The sequence below is a fragment of the Opisthorchis viverrini genome (assembly GCF_000715545.1).
Source record: "Opisthorchis viverrini unplaced genomic scaffold opera_v5_292, whole genome shotgun sequence".
Lineage (NCBI taxonomy): Eukaryota > Metazoa > Platyhelminthes > Trematoda > Opisthorchiida > Opisthorchiidae > Opisthorchis > Opisthorchis viverrini.
The window spans coordinates 591,330-610,040 of NW_008751945.1; the positions used below are offsets into that span (position 1 = coordinate 591,330).

The window sequence follows — 18,711 nt, forward strand, 5'->3', positions numbered from 1 at the left end:
TGACCTGGAACCCGGCTGAATCTCTCTTTTGTGATGTTCTCAGGCAACTGAATGTGCTGCACCAGGCTGCCTCATGTTTCAGTCGCTACGATATTCGAGATATCGCGATACATGTATATCTTTGTAATGTACTACTCATAAGGTTGCTAAAAATCCGTCGACAGCCTACGACCGGTTCCGCCCTTCGTTCGAAAATCATCTCATGGGTCTAATCGGTGTGATGCTAGTATTCTTCATATACCCGTTGAGGTCAGACTAACACGCCTTGACGTGATTGCCACAATGGTGAGAAGAACTGATGATGATGATGATGATGATGATATGATGATGATGATGATGATGATTTCATGGCATATCGGTAATTCAGACTCTGGAAACAAGTGTGGAACATCAGGCAATTGATTCAAACAAATGGCTGTAGCGGTGTCTCGTGACAAAAATAATCGTTATTCATGACGTCACATGGTGCCGGTTGTCGTTGCAACGTGTGCCAGGGCTCACTTTTGCTGCTGTCTGAAACCTTGTTAGCGATGAGATCATGATACATCAGTGTGCGGAGGAAGGAGAGCGCTGCATGCAGTGACATGAAAGTCACGCCCTTGGATCACAGCTGAACACACTTCAGTTAGATAGCAAACATCAGAATAAGTTGTGAATACATCTCCAAAAACACACACACTGCTAATTTGTTTTCGTAACAGAATAAGACTGACCGACTTTTTCAAACCTAATAAGTTTATTCAATCTGGATTCCCGGCGATGCCTGAAAGCTGTTTAAATCGATGCCGGCCTCGTTCTCCAACACCCATTGGGATTAGTTTTTCCTGACGTCCTGCATGAAATTTTCAAAAAAATGTTGGTTAGAGCTGGACCAGAACTGCTCATAACCCTGCCTTCCAGGCCCCTAATGAACTAGTAGGTTTAGTTGTCGTTAACCGGTCTTAAATCACTACTCATAAGGTTGCTGAAAACTCTTTGACAGCCCACGACCGGTTTCGTCCATCTTGGGCTCATCAGGTAGGCGCACTCGTCGAGTTTCCGTCAACCTTGTGTTCTACTTGAACCCAAATTGGACCGTTTCCGAGAAATACACTAACTTGCAAATCAGTTTGGTTTTCACGAGAGAGACTCAGCTGAATCTTTCGTTTATGATATTCTACAACTGAATGTGCTGCACACAAGCCGCCTCATCATTCAGTTGGTACGACATTCGAGATATCGCAGTATATTTTCATACAGGAAACTACTCACAAGGTTGCTGAAAACTCTTGAACTCTCTTGATATTTTCCAACTGGATGTGCAGCACATTCAACTGAAGGAAACATCATCCGACAGAAGGTACGCACACATGCGCATGTCAAAGTGCCTTTTTCATGAGGGTTTATACTCAAATGACAAACTGAAACGGTTTGAACTTGTCAATATTATCATGTGGCTTTTGTGGAAATCAATATGAGGTGAGAAGTTTTTTCATCGCTCTTTTCCGCCCTGTCGAAAGGGATGCGTTGCTTGTTTCGGATGCATACCATCTTCTGACTTTCGGCTTTGAACAAAGCTGCGAAAAGACTGATAGACGATTCATTGAGCTAGCGACTTCTCAATAAGATTCCGAGTGTAAGAGAAATCGTCCCGAAAAAACATTCTGTTTGTTGATATTGATCGGAAAAAAGCTGGATTTTCGCACAAGAACGGAGGGTATCGAATCTCGAGACGTCTTCAGGGGAGTAGATCAGGCTAGTTATTGAATACCTAAACAACCGTTGCGGATTCAGCTTGCTATCACTCGTTTTTGCTCAACTTTGAATGAAGTCGATGAGTAATGCCAATGGAACAAGGAATACAATGCGGAATGATTGGTTAGAGATCGAAGCTGAGCAAGGATGATGTTGTCGTCTCAAAATGAATCGAATCTATAGCGATTGGATCCAGGGATCTTGAGCCAGGATGCTTTGTGATGCACCTCGTTTGAAAACCAGATGTCAGCCTGATATCCATGGCATTCAGATTGCTCTGGAGGAAGAAGCCGAGAATCTTCGCCTCTTAGCAACCGTCAATGGAAACTGTCCTCGTTTAGACTGTGTTGACCAATGCGGTATCTGGTCCGTTCTGGAACCACTGCGCATTGACTACCGGCAGACACGTACAACAGCTTTTCACTTAGACTTACCTCGTATAGTGGTTGGTGCTAGTTAAAAAACTACCGTGTACTCTTGGAGTTCTCGTTGAATTCTCCCATCCACATGATTATAAATTCCCCCAGATGCCAATAGAGTTATGCTTCTGTTGTACAAAAAGTGATAATCGTGTCACTTGTCTCATGGAACTGCAGTGAATCACTTAAGTGAGCCTCAGTTACACCTTGTTCCGCGCTTCATACCCGCAGAGAGTATGGTACTATTGCAAGTAGTTCACCAATTTGCTCACTTGTTGTTTTAGAGAAAGATAAAATGTGATTTTTTTCACAGCATGCGTTTCCCACCATCTGTTTGTTTCTGAGTAATGACAGATTAGCGCAGTAAAACTGCTGTGCAGGATCATAGAAGATAACTTCTATCTCCCCCCGCTCTCTCCGTGTGTGTGTGTGTTTTTGTCCTCGATCACTCTTTCGACACTTTGCAGCCGGATCGATAAACATTGCTCCGCTCGCTAGCCGGTCAATGAGTTGTATCGATCTGTTGGATCACCTTTGCTCCAATTATTGGATAAGCGCCATAGGCAGTTGAGAAAAAGCAGGTTAGCATTGTGATCGGTATTTGGACAGAGGTAATCAGGGGGAATCACATCACCACTCAGGAACGCTCAGTATGACACATACAGCCCGGTCGCTCTTTTACACAGTCTAGGCATGAAAGGTTACGTTTAAATTTCGAATAATATGGCTGCGTTTGATTGAAATTCCTCTTGGCTGGACATGAATTACGAGGGACTGAAATCCGTAGAAGGCTCATAGAATCAAAGTGAACAACGGATCGAATGGCCCATATTCGTCAGCAAAAGATGTATTCGTATGTTTAAAGTGCGGTTATCCCCCCACTACCAACCAAGGCTGCCTGCAGACACGAGTTTTCCCACTCATACGATACACGCGATTCTCTTGATGGTCGCCGTTGCAACCTTTCTGGTGTGAACCTGCCATCCGTTGGACGCCGATTAGTCCTGTTGCCCTCTGGAATATCAAAATACGCTCAATCCATATTCCCTCGACTGGCCCTCATCGGTTAAACTGCAACGAGACCGCACCATGAGCACCTTAAAGGCACGACCTTTCAGTTTGTAGTTATTTGATTCCCAAGTTCGTCTGTATACACGCATTTGACCATATCACCTACATCCGGCGTTCTCTACACACCTGATGAGACCACGCTATTGATATCATTCCACCTGGGATCATCCCAGCATCGAATCTGGCTAAAAATACGCAAAAAAATCGTTCAGCTTTTGGTGCTTAACTACCGTGCCACCAGCGAAGGAAGCACGAGGCTTAGGATACCCCCATGTTACCCAAGCCTAGACAGGGGATGTCGAGAGGCAGAGGTCGGGTTCGAACCACAGACCTTCCGGTCGGTAAATTCGCGCTCTAACCACTGACCCATCTCGCCCCGAAACCTGCTCACAGGTTGAAGTTGGTTGGTCCTATATTTGGCGAAAATATCAGATGGAGTGAGTAAAGGCCTGGCTTATCATTTTCTGCAATGAAACCAAGAGATTCGTTACGGACCGTTCTTCCCTGCGATCTATGATGAGTCATTGAATTCGGTCGGATTCGAATACGAGCTACCCTGCATGCTTAAACCATCCGACTGGCAGTTTAACTGGGACATGAAGTAAAGGCGTATCTCCGTATCTCTGTGCACACTTTCTGATTGCTGGAACTGACTCCAGGCAATTTTCAAGCTCTTGTCCCCATGCGATCGATACAAAACAACGCCGAAAACCAGGTTGTTTTGAATAGCAGCGATAGAAGTAAACCATTTCTTACATTCTTAAACCTAGCATGAACAAAAACACACGTTCAGAGGATTGATCTGAACCCTTCGTTATTCGGTATTTTTTGTCGGTTGCATTCCTTCGGATCAGATTTGAAACTTGACCTGTTGCATTGTAACAATCGCAGGCCAAAATGACTGAACCACTTGCGGGAAGTGCTCGATCCATGAGCGAATCTGTTCGTACTTTGGACACCACCTTCTGACAGGGTAGTGTTGCGCTCCCCAAAGTTCTGATCTTTACAGCGGCTTTTATTGATTCCAGTTTGAACCAGTTATTGATAAATTGATTATTTGTTCGCAATGATTAACACTGGACAAGCAATCGTTCTCTTTCCTTCGTATAATCTTTAAATGCTGCTTAGTTCGTTATCTTATGATTACTTCATCTCAGGAACCTTGTTTTAACGAATTCAGAACATTCGAATATTTTACCTACCCTTTTGATCAATGTCATCGTTTTGCGTGACTGAGCACAGCTGTCGTTCGATGGAACCATCGAGTCTCTTCTTATCCCATATGCGCGCGCACACACACGCATATATATATATATATATATATATATCAACTCTTGTTGTTGTCGAAACCTGCTTTCTTGTTTCTTCTCCTCCACACAGTTAAAACAACTAAAAGTATTTAGCTCAAGTGACACGATTCCTCCACCGTGGATGTTGAAAGTGAATGAATCGAATCCACTGAAATGCCCCTCCTCTGAGAAATCGTGGAGTACCCTAGACGACACACAGTTGTCACCTCAGAGTGACGGACCAGCAATGGACACACGCAGTCACGTGGATGATCCGCGCTTTATCGGCACTGATACGGGGACAGAATCGGAAAGATCTCATTCCGGTATGATGCTAGACCAGAGTCAGTCAGATTCCTCGCTGAGTCAGACTACCGCAGCACCACGCCGTAATTCCATCTTTGAAGAAGTCCTGGCTGAGTTGAACGCGTTTGCCGAAGACGTCCTAACCAAAGAAGAGACACACCAATCCAGTTCACCTGTGCAACATCAAAGGTCTGACCGATGTAAAGGGATTTTGCGAAAATTGAGCATGCTCTGCGACGATGAGGAAGAGGATGAGGGTGAAGACGACATTCAAGAAGTGAGATCATCCTCCAGAGGATCGCAAAGCGTAAGTTTGTTCTGGTTTTGTGGTTTTTAAGTTTCGAAAGATTTATTATGTTCCGGGAGTAGAGTACGAGACCTCTGTAGTCTATTCGAATTATTTCAGCATCTGTTAAGTAGCAATGAGGCCGTGAAGCGTGAGGGTGTGTAAGACCAAAGTGTGGGACCTATGCGTCTGGCACTTGAGTTCGAAGCGTGAACAGTCCCCGCTCTGATGTCTCAACAGTTCTGCTTTGAAGGTTCGGACTCTTATCACATGCTGCTAAGCAAAACAGACTGTTTACTCGATGCGGAATTCAGTAAAACATGCAATGCCCACCCACAGATGCTCAAAAGACCGATCTTCAAGAGGAGACGAAGCTACTCTTTTTGTAGGCCAATTTTTTTAACGGCAGATTCATCCCAGCTGAATCTCTCGCTGATGAATGTGCTGCATAAAGTCCGCCCCATGTTTCAGTTGGTATGATACTGGAGACATCGCATAGTTTCTTGAAGGAACTGTCAAGCAGTCCTGAGCAACCTCATCGGCAGTGTTCCTACTGGAAACGTCAGTTCCCATCAAAATCGCTGAAGCTGCATACCGAAAATACGGTCGTCACTGGATACATAAAACAAGCCCGGGAAGCCAATTATACGTGTTCTCATCTCCCGAAGCATTTTGCATTAGGAACCACAGAAGCGAAAAAAGAAGTAAAACACTACTCATAAGGTTGCTGAAAACTCTTCGACAGCCCACGACCGGTTTCGCTCTCCTTGAGCCCCACCACGAAGATGCAGTTCCCGAGTTCTTCGCACCCAGATTGGATAGAATTCGACGAACACTCTCATTCGCACGTGAATTCTGTTCTGACAGGAGACCATCCTGAACAAGAGATTTAGCTGGATTCAGCTGTGTTTATCGTCAGTAAAGCAAAGCATTTGTCGGAAAAAGGGTGCTATCACTAGTTTTCAAGATGTTAGTGGTGTATTATGGCGCGGCAGCAACACTTGCGGCCTGCGTGGCCACCGAGATATCAGCTTAGCTGTGATACACCCATATCTGTGTTTGCGGGAAGGGGCAGAGGCTAACTGGTACTTCCGAGTATCATAAGTCCGAGCCCTTCATCCAGAGCGTGCTTAGGCGACACTGTCGCTGGGGAGAGCCTTGTGCCCCCGTGCAAGGCATTCCAACAAGCTATTCGACTTTTGAATAATGTAGTAAGAAGATTGTGTGCTGTTGACAGTTCGCGTTTATCTCTTTACTTGCAATACTAAAATCCATAATTTTTACACCATAAACAGGAATGAATAGCCTTCAAACATTGGGACGTATGCTGGACCAATCAGGCACAAGTGTTGAGTCGAAGGCAGACTGGGTCGTTATTGGTTGATCAACATGGTCCCACTGAAAGCCACCAATAGCCGGTTGATATTGCGGGGTAAAATTCTGAACTCTCTACTGTGGTCGACCCCGTGTCCAGTGGATCAAAAGTTTAGTGATCGAGGAGACAGGCTTTCGGGTCTCGTCTTGCAGTCCATTGGTTGGTCGACTGGTCACTTGACCGAAATAATGAGGCAAATGTCCTGAGGCGGTTTCGTTTAGATACGATACGCATCGGAAATCGACTTGTCTCGTTGGTGAGAGCAGAATGTGTTGAGCCGCTGACTATGCATGACCGATTATAGCACTTGATTTGGTTTGGAAATTGCGCGAGTTCAAAGCTCTCCTCTACACAGTGATGTGCCGCATCCACACTGATTATACTACTTATGAAGCATGGAGTAGTTTATGGTCTCAGCCATAGCACCCTTCCTGTGCCTAACTGCCATATCATCCGGAGGTTGTACGAGGCCTGGGATACTGCCAAGTTACCCAAGCCTAGACAGGGGATGTCGAGAGGCGGAGGTAGGGTTCGAATCACAAACCTTTCAGTCAGTGAATTAGCACCCTAACCACTTGAGCCATCTCACCCCAGTCTATGGTCTGGTATCGCCCGCGCATCTGATGGAAGGTGAAGTTCATCGTGGAAATTGCGGAATCGCTTTGGAGTCGTAGGTTACTATTGTTTAACAGTCAATGAATATCCAGGAAAGTTCAAAGGGACGTGTGAGAATGCACATTTTTTAAAGACTACGTGCCTATGAGATGTTTACCTTCCTGTCTAATGACTTGTAACTCCTTAGGTCGTGTCTACTAAGAAATGACTTCGTATTGGAGGGTTTTCTTCCCTTCACAGAGAGGGTTTGAAATGTCCAGCACCCACTTGGCTGATCTGTGGTGGGAGGGGCCATTTAAAACCAGAGATTCCTGATCTCTGTGGATTATGGGTGCCCCCCATGCTAATGGGTGCGAGTTAGTTGTAAAGTTGGGTGGAAATGGAACCATACAACAATGAAATGTTACTTTCCACCCGATATGTTTTGCCTTTCAATAGATATCGGTCGAAATATCTAACAAATTACCAAATGAAACTCCAGAAAATAGGTGCAAGTCCAACGATCGGTGTGTTTTTTTTAGAGTAGGCGTAGTGCCCAAATGTAACAAGGCTGCATGCTCTGCTACGACGATGGTATGGATCAGAAACGTGACCGCTGCGCGCCGAGGACGTCAAAGACTTTCAAGTGTTTGACCATCGATGTCTTCGAAGCACTGCCCGATTCTGGTGGGAACACCGGATCAGCAATTCTGAAGTACGTCGAATGGTATTCGGGAGAAATAACTCACCCTCGATAGATGAACTGATCACACTGCACATGTTGCGCTGGCTTGGCTACGTGCTGCGTATGCCTCGAAGGGCTCTTTTCGCACAACCACGTGAAGGGTGGAAGAGAGCCAGAGGCGGCTAAACAATGACTTAGCAACGAAGTATAAAAGCCATTACCAGCAAACTAAGCTGCGCTGGTCACTGCCATCTTCCTGGATGGGGACCCCGAGACGGGCCACATCAATGGCTAGAGACATTGTCAGGCTGGATTTATGCACCAATTTAGCAGCTCCCGCTTGCAATGCGCAGCTAACTACCCAACCATCTCCCCAAATCATCGGTGGGCGAAACTGCGGCAGCCACAACCACTGTACGACGAGTACGCGGTTATTACAGTTGATGATGATGATGACGGTAAAACTAGTTGGATTAGCTCTGGAAGACCCTATGAATAAGCCATTTTAGAGATATGGAGCTGATCGGGGATTCGAACCCAGCCTCACTATCTCGACCGCTCCTGTCTAGGCTTGGGCAAATTGGTGGTTCGCGTGGCATCTAGGTACCGAAGATGATGACGATGGCAGTTGTCCCACTACATATTTTATTTGGGGGACCAAAAGTCACTCAAAGTGTAAACATGTTCATTTACTCATCTATGATGAGTCAAGTTGATCCAGCGTTCGCTGGTGGAAATTAATAATAAGAATAATCGTCCAATTGTAACACCCTTTCGGTTCCCAGCTGCCATGCCACACCAAGGAGGCACGAGGGCTGGGATACTGCCAGGTCGCCCAAGCCTAGACAGGGGAAGTCGAGTGACAGAGGTCGGGTTCGAACCACGGACCTTCCGGTTGGTAAATTCGCGCTCTAACCACTTGAGCCATCTTGACCCAGAGGTAACACGCTTATCCGCCTGTCAGAGATCCTGATCGCAAATGCCTGTTCGAATAAGACCGAAACACGAGTTCAGTGCTTCGATCTTCTACTATGGTCTAACCAGAATAGTCGTGTCGAGACAGCGAAAGAACTGTTCCAACAACAAGAGTTGTCTGGCACTGGACGTTGTCTACCACACATGCAGGTGTGTGTGTGTGTTGGCCGTCTTTGGACACAGCCATGCACATTTCCGAATGTATGACGGTAAAAAAAAACTCACTTCGGACAACGGACGTGAACACGAATGTGGTGTGCAGGTGTACAGACTGCGTAAAAAGTAACCTCAGACCTGGATAACGAAACGAAGGCGGAACATCGATTGGCCAAGCTCGTAATCGGTCGATCAACGGGCTGGATCTCCGGAGCTCCGAAAAAGTGTGAATAAGGTCGCAGTTGATCGCAAGATGGAGTGAATCTAAGTCGCTACTTGTCTGAAATAGACTGGAAGCCAATGCGTCGAGCAATATGTAACCGAACTGATTAAAAGACATATAGTCGCGTCTGTAAGTTACCCGGATTCAAATGGATAAAAGCCAGATTCAGGTATTCGCTACCATCGACTCAGCAATGTCTGTTTTAGTTTCCAACAACGCGGCTGGAAGACAAATCATTCGATTAAACAAGTCTGACTTTCGACAAGGTACACTCATCTGCCATTTAATTCGGTGTGACTCAATCAAATCCCAGCTGCGTCGCTCGCTATCGCCACCTGTGCACTAATAACTGGAAGCCAATGCGTCGAGCAATATGTAACCGAACTGATTAAAAGACATATAGTCGCGTCTGTAAGTTACCCGGATTCAAATGGATAAAAGCCAGATTCAGGTATTCGCTACCATCGACTCAGCAATGTCTGTTTTAGTTTCCAACAACGCGGCTGGAAGACAAATCATTCGATTAAACAAGTCTGACTTTCGACAAGGTACACTCATCTGCCATTTAATTCGGTGTGACTCAATCAAATCCCAGCTGCGTCGCTCGTTTCTGACATTTTTCAATCGAAACATCAGGCTGGTGGAAACTCGGGAACTATGCTTACCTCCAAAACCGGTATTGGGCTGTGAAGGAGTTTTCAGCAACCTTATAAGTAGCGTGGTATTATGCTCGCTTTCCATCGCATCATCCATCTCAAAAGAAGACAAATTTCACGTCATTTATGAGGACATTCTTTGTTGCCTGTCCATAAGTGTTTCTCTTCCGGCCCAGTTGCCGGAACGACCGCTCCAATGAGGCACGTGTCCACCTACCCGAGCATCCGTCCACTTTCGATATCGATTTAAGTCTATGGCCGATTGATAAAAGTAGTCTGGATAATGGACAACGTCTATCCAGGTCCTGTAGGCTCTCTGTCATGGTCCGGTTTCCACCCCGAACACACGTTGCGTCACCTGGCCTTGTGTGCGCGACTAGTTTTCTTTTCAACCAAACGGTCATGTGATCAAAGCTGGTGCATTGGCTATCACGTGATCGAAAACTGCGTCACGAACGTTTCCTGACCGAATACGGAAGTGGTTTTATCTTGCATTGCCGAGGTTCATTCCGGCTACTAGTTTGTAGCTGCATAAATCTGTGTAGTCTTTACCTGCACATCAGAGTTGTCGGCTCTGGGTTACTAACGGAATTCGGGCACATACCTTGCTACTGCTCGCCTTCAGGTCAGTGAAACCGGACAGACAAAGCCCAGCCAATCAAGCGTCCCTCTTCGCGTTCAAAGCCCTTGCTTCCCAGCTATACATCTTGTAAAATCAATACAAGCTCATTCACAGTCTTCAGTTTTGAAAAATACAGCCTCTCACTTTTCGTGAAGTTCCGGAATCAGGTTTTCCATGTCGAAGTTAACCAAAGACTCAGTTTCTTTTTTTCACGCTTGGATGGATGGTAGGCTGTAGGAGAGGACAATAGATCAAGGGTGGACGGGAATGAGGATAAGAGGATGATGGAGCGACTTGCCGTCGTCTCTGTTCTACGACTAATCAAATAGCCATGAGGTTGCGATCTTGTGGAATACAGGGGACTCAGGTGCGCTGCTTGGTTGTTGGTCTCTTCGCCGAGTTTGGCAATTGGATTGAAAACGTATCATCATCAATCGAGGTGACATTGTCAATGCAGAGTTGACCCACAGCTGACTTTATCAAACTGCAATTTCGAAGAATTTCGAATGCAGTGCAGAACTCTACCTTCAGATTGATGATCTAGTAGTGGACTTGCCTCTAGATCTTGTAATGCACTACTCATAAGGTTGCTGAAAACTCCTCGACAGCCCACGACCGGTTTCGCCCTTTCAGTTCGGGCTTATCAGGTAGGCGCAGTCCCGAGTTTCCGTCAACCTTATGTTCTACTTGAAACCAAATTGCACGAAATTAGCGAATATACACTCATTAGCAAACTGGAAACATCGAAACCGAGAGATTCAGCTGGTTTCCAGGTGGGTCTCTCGAAAAACCAAACTAGTTTGCCTCTAGATCCTTTGCTAGCTTATATACTTAGGGGGAAAGTGGAAAAATTTCAGCCTCGGTAGTACAGCGCTAATTCGATCAAAGATATTTTTTGTAGCAAAGTAAGACACTTCTACAAATGAGTGTGTATTCGCTAATTTCGTGTAAGTTGGTTTCAAGTAGAACATAAAGTTGACGGAAAACCCGGGGACTGCGCCTACCTGATGAGCCCCAATTGGGACAAAACCGGTCGTGGGCTGTCGGCCGATTTTCAGCAACCTTATGAGTAGTACATTACAAATTAGTTCATTTATTCTCCTCAAGGGCAAGAATGGTGTACTCAATTTACACAATGTAGAAAGTGAGTTCAAATTTCTTACCATCAAGTCAAAAAGGGACGAGCACCTGACAAGTTTAGGATAGAATAACGCGATGAAAACAGACTAAGGTAACTATTGCTAGTAAGTGACTAAGTACAGTTCTCTTTTCGAAGGACTTTGAAGCCAAACGGTCTATGAAACACTCGTTACAGCGGTTATTCATGGCCGCCATTGTTCCTTTAAAACCATAGTCAACTTCAGCCTGAAAAGCACACAAACTATGCAAGACCAGTTTATGCTTTTGTACACCGTCGCCTGCTCCTGCGTGGGCGAGTCGTTTGGTTGGACAATCAGGCACAAAACTGATCTGGGAGGACCATCCAGTCTAATTTCAGGAAGACCATTGTGGTTCCCTTGGTCGAAAACAGATAATAATAAGGCGTGAGTTCTGCTTTCAAGACCATCTGCATGGTTCCGAGTGGAGTAAAAGAGGACAAACGCTGCCCGCGGATTGGTCAAGATATCTGTCTCCGAACAAACTGGCCAGCAGCCGATTGACAAGACATTGCTCACCAGATTCATTCTTTTTCCTCTTGATATGTTTTGTTTGTGGGGAATCTGACTACTGGTGAAATGTCGAATTCTAGGGGGCGAGATGGTTCATGGCGCGAATTTACTGACCTCTGCATCTCGACTTCTCCTGTCTAGACTTGGGCAACTTGGCAGTATCCCAGCCCTCGTGCTTCTTTCGTGTGGCATGGCAGCTAGGCACCTACAAGGTGTTATAGCTGAGCGATCTCGATTTTTTGTCGAATTTCGGGCTGTATCCCGACGAGGCGAGGCTGGCTGTTCTTGCTTTGTGAACTAAATTACTTTGTCAGTTTTACACTTTCCAGTCCCTGATTATAACTTGCACGGTTGGTCGTTTCTGGTCATACGAAAAATCTCACTGTTCTAACTTCTGTTTCCTGCTTCAGGTGCATATCACGGACGCCGTGGAAGCTATTCAACACCCGCTCCCAGTGTCTTGTCGTGTGCCGTCTCCAGTACGCCTGTTAGTGTGTTACTTTGAAATTTTGTCGGAACTGGATGAATTTGTCCGCGACCGCGAACGGGTGAGTTCTATTCACACATTGACACGGAGCTGAGGAGAGTAAACTTTCTTATTTCTGTGTATGTACGGCGCGATGAATCTGACTGTTGTTCTTCTCTGTTTCCAGTTTGTGCATAGCAGCGTATTTCTAGTCAAGACAGATGGTTCTTTGCGGACTACTGTTGTTGCCAAGCCGAGTTTCCGTGCCAAATTCACATGTAGGTCAACAGCAATGACCTTAAAAAGGCGTCACATCAGACAGCAGCGCTGCACAAGGTCGTGAAAACTTTTTATACGGTAGTCTGATGTGAAATACTGAAAGACAATACCAATGTGGAATTTAGTTGGCGGGTTGGTATGGCTACTCCCCGGAACTGTCTTCTCTGTACGAGGTGAACAAAGCACCAAGCGTATGCTTCATCCAAGTGGCTGTTGGCTCACTTAACGCAGGCGAAGTACTTCCAACAGCCTACCGAAAAACAATAAATAAATAAATCTTCTACGGGGCAAGGACGCATTGGGTTGTGATTGACGAGAGTCATTTCTGTAGACTCTTCGTTTAGAAAAGATCACTTCCAGAGGACTAACATTTGTTCGTCAGTGATAGTACATCCTTCGTCTGAAGAAGACGAAACTCCCAGAATTCACGTGGTCATCTTTGCGATCTTCCATCGCCGGCTATGAGTTGTATTTGATTTTGCGAGCGTTTGTCAAACACAGCGATTCGGCAACGGTTAGTGGGTACAATGGGGTACAAATCAAGTTTTAATGTCTCCTTTAGATAGCCTGTGACACCCAAAACCTTCCTTCTATGAGAAAACAGAAGTGAACGCACGCTTGGTGCACTAGGGATTAGGCATCGGGACTATTTTCTGAACGCTGCATTGTGTTTCTACACGTACTCTTCGTGCACGCCGTCTAAGCTCAATCGCATCGTATTCGGCGTTGTGGCAGACTCACAATCATTTACCGGTTACCGTGGATTTTAATCTACGCCTCCGTCATCCTCGATGATGCAGTTACTAGTCGTGAATATTTTGAAGAACTGGTATCGTCGAGAAATACACTCATTTGCAAATCAATTTGGTTTCAACGGGAGACTCAATCGAATCTCTCGTTTATGATGTCCTCCAGCTGAATGTGCTGCACACAGGCCGCCTCATGATTCAGTTGGCACGATATTCGAGATATCGCAGTATATTTTCACAAGGTCGCTGGGCTGCCGAGGAGTTTTGAGGAACCTTGTGAGTAGTTTCCTTTATGGAAACTGGTATAGTCCTTTCGTCCCCAGGCTCATTTCGAGCAGCTATTGAAACTCTGCTTGCATAAGCAGCCTTTATTGAAGAACTCATGCGCTCCAAACTTGTGTCTATTACTCTGACATGATTCACAGAAGCTGACGGCGATAAGGAAATCCTAGGTTATTGATCCCCGCCAGACAGGCGCAGAAGCCCCAACCACCGTTTGTTGGAAGCAAAACTTGTTCGGCCCCATTGCTTCTCGAGTCAAACCTTACTGTCATGATGGCAAACGAGTTTCGCCAAAACCCACGTCCCACTACAAACCAGGTTGTGCGTTTTTAGACTTTATGTGACAGCTACAGAAGTCTCGTATCACCCCGGAGCTATAGCGACTTTTGGAGAGCCGAGTTATAGAAAAACAAAACTTGTGACTGGAGACCAAAAGTCATGTCAACAAAGCGATAGTTCTGTGTGAAAATTAACGCTTTGGCCTTACTTGGATGCAGGTACACTGTGGAAACCGAATTGAAAGTGGTGTGCAAAACGATACTGGGGCTACAGTTTTTCCGGAAAGCTAATTACCACTCTCGGGGAACAGATCAATGGCCGTCTGATCAGCCACCTCAAGTTTCCGCCACTCCAATTTAGGCACGGAGAACAACTCGGGGACTGCGCCTACCTGATGAGCCCGAACTGGAAGGGCGAAACCGGTCGTGGGCTGTCGAAGAGTTTTCAGCAACCTTGTGAGCAGTTTCCTTTAGGAGAACAACGCTCTGTTTGGTTAGACATGGACAGACCGAGCTCAGCCGAACCAGACACCACGGGGAATCGATTGCTTGGTTCTAACTCAGATTTGGAAACGACCCATCGAAAATTCTAGGTGTTCAAGGTCACTGGGGAGAGGGCTACAGACCCCGGATTGTTATTGGCCAACACCAGGTTAGCTATTGGAATCTCTCATGGGTATGTCTCACGAGCCACTAACATACCCCTTGCATACGCTCCAACGTCCAGTGGTTCCCAGCTGACTTCATAGTCGCAGGTCTCTGGATTTCTTCAAAGGCTACAGAAGTTCCAGACATGCCAAGTGAGACGACTCATCACAAGGGCTTGTCTAACCTTTCGCTGATTGCCCTATTTGTTCTGATACGAGATAGCACTGTGGTTCATTGTGCGTAAACGGTCGCGTATCTTACTACTCATTTTACTACTAGTAATAGTAATTTGTGTGGGCTTGCCTCTAAAATGCTGATCAAACCATTGCCCCAGTTCACGCCATTCAGTAGGACAACTTTTCAGACTGCGCAAATAGAACCACTGTCTTTGTCCAATCTGTCTACGCTGTTTTCCCGTTACCGTGGCACAGTTTCCGGAGCGCCGATGTGGAAACAGACTGCAAACGAGGTCAATTTAGAAGAATCTGACATCCAAGAAGGACAAGTAGGGGACAGAAATTGGGTTTTTGCTACTAGCACTCTTGCATCTCTCTCTCTCCAAGTATGGAAAGCCACTAGCCGACAGTTGGTGGCCATTAGATAAATTAACTTGTTGTTATCGATCAAAACACACGCAGTCTGTGTTTATCGATTCACCAGCTGACGCATTATGCATGGTGGATCACACATGCGTGTTCGCTGTAGAATGCAAACTCTTTTTAAAAGGATGGTGTTGGAACATGTTCCGTTTCTTGTCGATATTACCTGTTTTCGCACAGTCAACATGGCACCATGTGACGAAAATAAGGCTTTACAGAAAGAATTGACACCTGTATCGGTGCATCACCAGCCTACTGCTGTTGCAACCCCCGGTGATTGTTTCATGCTTTCTGTTGTACCTTTCTATTTTTCAGACTTTATGGCCTCGATACAAACAGTGGGCGAACTTGGTCGATTTGTCAGCTGCCCTGTTACGCATGATCAGTGTGCCCGGTCGGAAAGACCAGGGTCGCGACATACCGACTGAAGAAGCGACCTGCGTATTTGGTTTACGCGTACTCACCTGTCTGCGCGATACGATTCTCATGTCGCCCGTTACGTTGCATCGGTGTCTCAGGCTCAGGAATCCAGGGGCCAGATCCGATGAAGCCAGACGGGTGTTACGAGTGTACATGCACCGGATTGAGACAACTTTGGAAGAACATCGATGCTGGCTAGCCCGACTGGCTGAACAAGAACTCAGTTTAGAGCAACCTACACCACCGTCAATAGAACAGATCGCTCAAATTTACTCGCAGAGACTTGTAGCGCTTCACACGGTAGGTTACCTGGCGACCATTCTCGTTCATCTCGAACAACTAATACTCAGAGCTCATGAACCTGCGTGGGGGGGAGGTGTTAGGGTTAAAAGTAGGCCGAAAACAAACTTGAGGGACCGACGGTGTGAATACTAATCTAGGAGGAAGTTCTTTCATGACACGACAGTGAGCGACTGAGCCAGATACCATACCGTTTTCAAACTTTGAATACTATCCAGAAGAGGAACTACTGTCATAAGGTGAGGAGCTTTTACGTCCTAGAACTGTGCTCATACACAGCAGCAGCTTGACTAAGAGCATGCATACATTTCCTGGCAAATCTTTGAGGATGCCCTGCTCTTCAGTCTCACTTGGGACAGTAAAAGTACCATGACTGCCGTTGCCACGCTCTAGGTCACGCTTCCGGGAAGGTCAGATATAACGAGAGCACATTAATTGTGTAGACAGAATGAAATGAAATCAGCCTAACTGACAGTCTACAAATGATACGCACGCGAGGCTTTTTTGCACATTCGAGCTCAATATCTGGCCGTTTGGTAATTGGTAACTCGGGTGAATTAGTTGTTAATTGATCAGGTGGCTGTTGATCTGTTCGCCGAGCTTGGCAATTGATTTGCAAACGTTCGAGGAGACATCTTCAGGGCGCTGTACGTAGTCCCTCTCTTCGTGCCCGCGTTTATATAGTTTACAAAGAGTAGCTTTTGCCCTGTAACCTGATTGGCCATTGACAATCATCCTACTGCGATACGCAACACAGACTAAGATCGGACCAACCAAAACCCAAGTAGGATGATTGTCAATGGCCAATCAGGTTACAGCACAAACACCGCTCTTTGTAAACTATACAAACGCAGGCACGAAGAGAAAGGCCACCCAACCAACAGTGCACTGAAGATGTATCCTCGAATGGTGACGAAACATTTGCAAATCAATTGCCAAGCTCGGTGACCAGATCAAGAGCCATCTGGTCAGTTACCAAATCTCACCGTTTACTTGATGTGGTCATGTCGTGTCGAACGAGCTGTACTTTTGTACGACATGCCAAAGTGGGTTGGCCGTCCGCTTCAGTTGGTAGCTCCGCCACAGCGTTCTCAGTATACAGCCAAGCCGCAGTTGTTTCGCATGTCATCGTAACAAGGGTCCAGAAGAATAGGGTGTCAAACAGATTGAATCCTTATGCATCGCCGAGCTTAAAAGCCCTGTATCCCCATTACCGGAGCAGTGCTACGAACTAGGTTCGTTAACCACTCCCTCCGCACCCAAGAAAAAAAACCCCGGTTGGTTTCGCCACCAAACCGACCCTCTGAGCCTCGAATGCTTTGAAATATGATATGATCGCAAACACAGACCAGCTTTTCAAGATCTTTAACCCTGGTTCACTGGATAACCTTGGAAGTAGTATCCGACCTCAGTTCCGTGTACGATAGCCCATTTGTTACGTGTCCTACTGTGAACGTACCAGAACAGATATTTCAGTAACACCTAAGTGCAGCACAGTGTGATAATCTTTCAGCTGAGCCACAAACCGCGTGGCTACGTGTTGACTGGCTCCTTGTCTGATAACCATGAGAAGTTCTGCTCTCTGACCAGGTTACTTATAACTTGATAGTACTCATTCGAGGAGATCGTAACATTTTGTTTTAGGTTCACCCGGTCCACGCGTAAATTTATACGGCTGCTGTTCATGACCAAAAGGAACAGTGTTTTCACTCTTAACTGGATAGAGATTCGTGAGACGCTCACTGCTGATGATTCCGGATAAGGATAAAATGGGGCGAGATGGCTCAAGTGGTTAGAGCGCAAATTTACTAACCGGAAGGTCCGTGGTTCGAATCCGACCTCTACCTCTCGACTTCCCCTGTCTAGGCTTGGGCAACCTGACAGTATTCCAGGCCTCGTGCTTCCTTTGGGTGGTATGGCAGCTAGGCACTGGAAAGGTGTTATAGCTGAACGATAATAAGATAATAAAATGGCTGTACAGTGTCTGCAGCGTACTCCGACTTCACCTGAAGGATGAACTCTCCATCTGCACTCTTCAGTATCCATTTGATTAAAGGAATAGGTGTTTTTGCGCTATGGTTCTGTCCTTTGTCAAATTGACTTTTCTGAATGTTTCCTCAACCAACCAACCTTAGCACCATCCAGTTCATCCAGTTCAAACGCCTGTATATTGCTAGACATTCACAAGCTTCATAACCAGGTTCCCCCTATTTTTTTCTGTTCAGGAGCTGATGACAAGGTTATCTTCCACGCCTTGCCCTCCGAACAAGGACATCAATGCAGTGAGTCGATTTTTCGCTGGGTGTTATTGTTGGAAGGAAGATGGCCTTCGCTGTGGAGTTATTTATTAGAAAATGCCAACTGAACAGTTGCAGACTAGTGGACAGAGAAGCAATACTCTCATATGCATCTTGTTTATAAAAACTTAATGTCCATCTTCTTCTTGAACGCATCTTCCTGAACTTTCATTGACTGTCGCACAAATCTAAGCGAATGCTACAAAGCGACTCCACAAACTTGGCAGTAGATCTCACTTTTCAAGAGATGCAAAGCGGATTTACGAGAAAACATACTACTCGCATGCCCCCCATCAGTAGTATCACCGTGACACCAGGCTGTATATGAGTAT

At 45.9% G+C, this 18,711-nt stretch overlaps 1 protein-coding gene across 1 annotated transcript in view; it reads left to right on the forward strand.

The window, feature by feature from the left end:
* Positions 1-1,166: 1,166 nt before the first annotated feature.
* T265_14893 (hypothetical protein) overlaps positions 1,167-18,711 on the forward strand; it is a gene marked incomplete at both ends in the record, with an annotated part of 71,954 nt that continues 54,409 nt past the window's right edge. The window contains 6 exons of the mRNA XM_009175706.1: positions 1,167-1,201; positions 3,295-3,565; positions 4,605-5,126; positions 12,472-12,609; positions 15,678-16,082; positions 18,308-18,364. Of these exons, the coding sequence (XP_009173970.1) occupies positions 1,167-1,201; positions 3,295-3,565; positions 4,605-5,126; positions 12,472-12,609; positions 15,678-16,082; positions 18,308-18,364 (1,428 nt within the window). The remainder of the gene's footprint in view (positions 1,202-3,294; positions 3,566-4,604; positions 5,127-12,471; positions 12,610-15,677; positions 16,083-18,307; positions 18,365-18,711) is intronic.